Source organism: Lissotriton helveticus, chromosome 7 (genome assembly GCF_964261635.1).
Source record: "Lissotriton helveticus chromosome 7, aLisHel1.1, whole genome shotgun sequence".
Taxonomy (NCBI): Eukaryota; Metazoa; Chordata; class Amphibia; order Caudata; family Salamandridae; genus Lissotriton; species Lissotriton helveticus.
In genome coordinates this window covers 314,941,601-314,947,600 of record NC_136068.1, presented here as the reverse complement: position 1 = coordinate 314,947,600, position 6,000 = coordinate 314,941,601, and the positions used below count along the sequence as shown (strand labels likewise).

The 6,000-nt window shown below is 43.2% G+C and overlaps 1 protein-coding gene across 2 annotated transcripts in view; it reads right to left on the bottom strand.

The window, feature by feature from the left end:
* Positions 1 to 5,141: 5,141 nt before the first annotated feature.
* The window catches only part of IFT52 (intraflagellar transport 52), a 201,980-nt gene continuing 201,121 nt past the window's right edge, over positions 5,142 to 6,000 (bottom strand). For both annotated transcript variants that reach the window (XM_078650500.1, XM_078650501.1), the window contains one exon: positions 5,142 to 5,422. In XM_078650500.1, the coding sequence (XP_078506626.1) occupies positions 5,387 to 5,422 (36 nt within the window). In that variant the 3' untranslated portion in view covers positions 5,142 to 5,386. The remainder of the gene's footprint in view (positions 5,423 to 6,000) is intronic.

The following is a 6,000-nucleotide window of genomic DNA, read 5'->3' as shown; positions in this document are numbered from 1 at the left end:
ACATTCAATTGGTCCAGCTTCCCCTGCATCCCAGGACCAGACTCCCCTTTTTTCACAAAGTGCATAGACTGAAAAGCAGTCCTCCCTTAATGCAGTGGTTAACCCGAGGATGCGGCAAAAGACTGTAAAAATGTGCGAAAGACAACAGAACCAATTTTGGCTTGTTGACGTCCACACAGTACTGTTTATTAAAAGTGTGGGGGAATAGACCAAGTAGCTGCTTTGCCGATGTCAGCTTTAGGAATATTAACCAAGAACACCATAGAAGCTCCTTTTTACGGGTTGAGTTGGATCTAGGAGGGATGGGCAAAGGTCTGACAATTCACAAATAAACCACCGAGCACTCTAAGACTTTGTCCAAGACGGACTAAAGACGAAACACGTGTAGGCTGGCTGTTTGTTGGAATTTATTGAAGAAGAAATAAAGACAAAGACTGAAGAAAAAGGAGAATACTATTTGTGGACTGAACTTGATCTTAGAGTGCTCGGTGGTTTATTTGTGAATTGTCGGATCAATTGATCTTGTTGGAGCCAAGGCAACAGGCTCACATCTACCTGGAGCACCGAACTTACTTTGTTGGTTTAAACTGTCCTTAATTTGCTGTGCGCTCCAAGAAGTTGTTGTCAATTGGGTGTATTTGGGCAAAGGTCTATTGGCTTTAGTATAACAGGTCTATATGCATTTGACCAACCAGAGCGCTATACCTGCTTTCGAGAGAGCATGGCATTTGCGTGATTTGGAGAAAGAGACAAAGAGCTGTTGTGTCTTACGAAAAGGCCTAGTCCTGTCAGTGTAATACATAAGTGCTCTTTTGACTTCTAATGTGTGAAGAGCTTGTTCTGCTACAGACTCTGCAACGTGGGAAGAAAACTGGGAGTTCTAGAGATTGATTATGTCGAACCAGAGACCACTATAGGAAGGAATTTAGGGTTTCCTAGGACTACCCTATTGTGGTATACCTGGAAAAAAAATAGTTATTCCAGAGTAAGAATCTGAAGCTCACGGACATGCCAGAGGGAAGTGATGGGTACCAAGAAAGCTGCCTTCTAGGAACAAAACTAGAAGGTGCAAGAGTGGAGTGGCTCAAGAGGAGGGTCCATACAGCTTGTTAGAACAATACGGAGGTTCCACACAGGGACAGATGGCACCCTTGGTGGGGTAATCCTTTTGAGTCCCTCCATAAAAGCTTTGATAACAAAAACCTTGAAAAGGGAAGTGTGTTCTCTGTTTTGAAGGTAAGTGTCAACAGCGGTCAAATGATGCCTGATAGAAATGTAAGCAACGCTGGACTTCTGCAAGTGGAGCAGATAACCGACAGTATCCTGGACTTCTGCTTGGACAATGACAATGTGTCTAGGAAGACAGTAGTACACATACCTTTTCCATTTGGATGTGTAACAGGTTCTGGTTGTGGGCCTGAAAGCTTCTTTAAGGATGGTCATACATTATGAAGGCAGACTGAAGGACACAAAGTATAGGACTTCAGGAGGCAAATCACAAGATTGAGTTGTTAGGGGTTGGATCCCTGAGTGTGGCTTGATTTTGAGAGAGAAGATCTGGATCATTGGGCAGATTATCGTGAAGCACTAAATACAGTTCGAGGAGAGTGGTGAAACAAGGGCTATCTGGCACAAGCTGAGGCTACAAAGATGAGACTGAGGGCTGTTTGCCAAAGTCCGCAAACCATGAACAGAAGAAGTAGAAGAGGCAGTAAAGCGTAGGCAAATATCCATGACCAGTTCATCCACAGTGCATTGCCCATGGATTGTGGGTGTGGCAACCTGGTGGTGAAGTTTTGGCGTTCCACATTGTCTTCAGTGGCAATGAGGTCTATTTGTGAGAAACCCTAATGGTGGAAATATGAATGACTTGGGTTGGAGTTCTCACTTGTGGACTTGTTGTGGAGCAGGTCAGCTAAGTTGTTGTCCACTCCCTGTATGTACACAATGGACTCTGATGTATTGCCCACAGCTAAATGCCCTGGGCTAGAGCAGACAACTGCAGGGATTTAGTGCTGCATGGTTTCGGTAAGTCAAACATTGCATTTATGTTGTCTGTCCTTACGATCATCACCTTATGTTCAATGCAAGTGAGGAGCACTTTGAGGGCTAGCTGGGTGGCTAACAATTCTGGGTGGTTAATGTGGAGACCTAGCTGATCAGGTGTTCACATCCCTTGGACGGTAAAGTTCTGTGAGTGCACCCCCCCTTCAACCAGTGAGAGAGGTGTGCGTTGTGATGGTCATCTGCGGCACTGGGTTCAAAAGAGCTAGCCTTGAAACAGGTTATTGGCATTCCACCCCTGCAGAGAGGGGGGAGCACAGCCCAAAATCAACACAAGATCCAATCCATTGCTTGTGACCATTGTGCTAACAGGCACTCCTGCAACGGACGCATGTGCAACCTAGCATCTGGGACTACAGCAATGCAGGAGGCCATCATTCCAAGTAGGTGCATGACCTTTCTGACCGCTATCTGACAATCTGGCTGTAAAAGAGGGAGCAGCACTTTGAACGCTTCAAACCTTGCCGGGGTATGCTTTCCCTGTGACAGAGTTGAGTATGGCCCCTAGGAAGAGTTGGACTTGAAGAAGCTGGAGGTGCGATTTTGTGGTATTGATGGTACAGCCTAGGCTGAGTAAGAGATGTATGATGGCCTGGATGTGTGTTTATCATTGCTGTTCCGTTGTGTTCTTGATCAGTCAATCGTCTAGGTAAGGGAAGACGTGAACGTCGTTCCTTTTGAGGTGAGCTGCTATCACAGCAAGAAACTGTGTAAACACCTGGTTGCTGTGCTCACTCCGAAGGACAGCACTTTTAACTGATAATGCTGGCCACTTATCAAATACCTGAGGCACCAGCGATGTGCAGAGTGGATGGTGATGTAGAAGTAGGTGTCCTTCAGGGCGAGAGAAGTCCTGAAGTCACCTTGCTGTAGTATAAAAACGCATCCTGACGGCTACCCTGTGTAAGTGTGCTGACAGGATGTACTTGTTGAGGGGCCAGAGGTTGTGAATGAGCTTTAGTGACCCGTCCTGTTTGGGTATAAGGAAATATAGTTAGTATACCACTTTGCTGCAGTGCTGTTACAGCTCATTTTCAATTATCACCTTGCTGAGTAGTGTGTGCATCTCCTCTTGAAGCAGACATTGATATTCTGGAGTGAGTTTGTGTCAGCAGGGGGATAGCTGGTGGGGTTCTAGACAGTACCTGATCTGTTATGATGGTGAGAACCAACTAGTGTGAGGTGATCTCTGTCCAGCAGGACAGAAACCCTTGCAGTCTTCCCCAACAGTGTTCCATGGTCAGGGGGAGGTAAGGGAGTCATTGTTTTGCAGGTGTGGCCACTTTGGGGGCAGCGTCTTTGCCCCTGGCTCTCATGTAATAATCCAGAGACGGCAGCTGTAGCTGCTTTAGCCTGGGGAAGGAAGTGGATGCTTTGGTAGTAGTGGTTTCCCCCACCACCCCTTGTGTACGGCAAAGGGAGGCATGGCCAGATAGTGCTTGTAAGGCATCCATGCCCTTAGCCGCCTCAGTGTCCGTTTTAATTTTTTCTAGCATCTGGTGAACTTTCGGGCGGACCGGTGTTTACCCAGTCAAAGGGCAAGTTGACCAGATGCTGCTGCAATTCTGACTTAAAGCCACAAACACGCAGCCAGGCGTGTCAGCAGAGGATGACACATGTGGGAACATCACGAGCAGCAGTGTCTGAAAGAGACAATTAATTATGGATTCCTCACCTTAGAATAGACACCCCTCCAACACTAACCCCGGAGGTGGATCTGCGAACCAAGTTCACACCAGAAAGTCCTGGAGAATTGAACGGCCAGAGAAGCCGTCTCTCCGGACTTGGCTGTCCAGGCAGTAGTGTTCGGTAAACGTGCGCAGTGAAGCCCACATAGCTGCCTGGCAGATGTCAAGAAGGAGAACACCACATCCAAAAGCAGTAGTGGCTGCCGTCGCCCTGGTGGAATATGCGCACAACCCCAATGGAGGTGGTTTTTCGCTAAGGAGTAGCAAATTTTGATGCAAAGAACGACCCCTCGGGAGATGGTCCGTTTTTGCACGGCCTGACCTTTCTTGGCACCCACATAGCCAACAAAGAGCTGGTCATCCACCTGGAATTGTTTTTTGCAATCCAGATAGAACGAAAGCACACGTTTTGGATCTAGACAGTGGAGCCTCTCTTCCTCCATCGAAGGATGCAGGGGTGGGAAGAAGGCGGGCAAAGTGATGGTCTGTCCCATGGCGTGGCGTCTACGCAGAAGCACAGAAAAAACGTTAATACGTATAGAAGCTAATCAGTCAATTTGAAGACCACGGGGTTGTAGATAACTATCCAGATTTGGTGGGACTTCTAACTCCTGTGTAAACCCACTTGTGCAGAGGTTGGGAATACGATTTGGGTGGTATTTACCACATCTGGTTATTACCGCTGCGTTAAATATCTCAACCTTTATTCAATTTTGGCAGATCAAACCTACTGGAATTTAACAGGGGAAAAGTGTACGGTATTTACAATACTATGGGGATTTAAGCAGCAACATCCATATTTTATTCACTAGAAAGTCGTAATAGGTGCTATTTATCACACTGAATAAATAATGTACCCCCGTGGTATCGTTATTTATTTGGTGCGATAAAAAGCAGCTGCATTTCGACAAACTCAGAATCAGGGCAAAAGATGGTTCATGCATAAAAAAAACCTTAAGAGGATGGTATTAAATAAATGAAATTTCCTTTTCTGATACATTTTTATATATTTCAAATAATGCACTTGTGTCTTGGTTGCTTTCTTTGGGTCATAAAATGACTCGAAATGAGCCATAATCATCTTATTTACATGTTAGTAATTGTTGAATGTGTTCCATCCAAAGCCGTTGACTAAAGAAACGAGCTGTTTGGCACTAACTTGCATAGACCATGACGGTATAAGAAGCAATGCCTATTCTTAATTCTATGATATGGTGTGTTTCGCGTTCAGACCTGGTCTACACAAGCTGCCTGTGTGCATGTTCTATCCACTTATTCTTTATTAGAAAGCTGTAACATGAAGGCTTCAATGTACATAATAAAATTTCACATCGTGTATTTTCAACCATAATATATATAAGTAAAACAAAAGTCACAACATTTTTACAGTTTTTCACTTTATAATAAAATAGAAATGGCATTGAGACTAAATATAAATATAATTTATAGTACCACTCCATACAAAACATGTTTAAATTTCATACATATTTACATGATACAAAGCCAAAGATTACAAAAAAGCAACAGTGGACGCCAAGAATGAATAATTGACACTGAGCAACACTCTGTTGCCAATTTTTAGGAAATGTTAAGGAATCTTTTCTTGCCACGTTCGCTTTTATGAATAAAGGGCTTTAGAATCCAGCTTCACTTGTATCTATATCATGTTCCTTTAAAAGAAAAGACAAAAAAATAATATTAAAAATTAATCAGATCAATCAGTAATCATAAAGACAATGCTCCACAATACCATACATTTATAGGAACGAAATTGTAAGTTAATAATAAATGAGAGACTAAAAAGGTAAATAAAATAGATTTACCTCAAACAAAGAATTAAAAAAACTAACCATACATTAGCACTAAACTATTCTTTTATTAAATAATGACTAAATAAGTGAAGATCATCAATGAATGTCAAAGTTCAACGTTATGGTTAGCTTCACATATTGCATATCTCTCCAAAAATCCCACAGCTCTCCTCAACATAACAAAGTAAATCTTTCCAAAGATGTCCAAGAAAATTCAGGTCACATAGCCACTCTCCTATAATTAGTTTATCCCTATATTTCCACAATACTGCACATTTGGCGGTAATCTGGGATTTTGAGCTACGTCTTTTTGAAGAGTTAACCCCTTTTTTTGAGAGAAGATACAATAAGGAAGTAAAAAATGACCAAAGGTTTCCATGGATTAAATCTTTAATGTTAGTATGGACTGCCATTTCAGTAAAGATATCAGATGACAG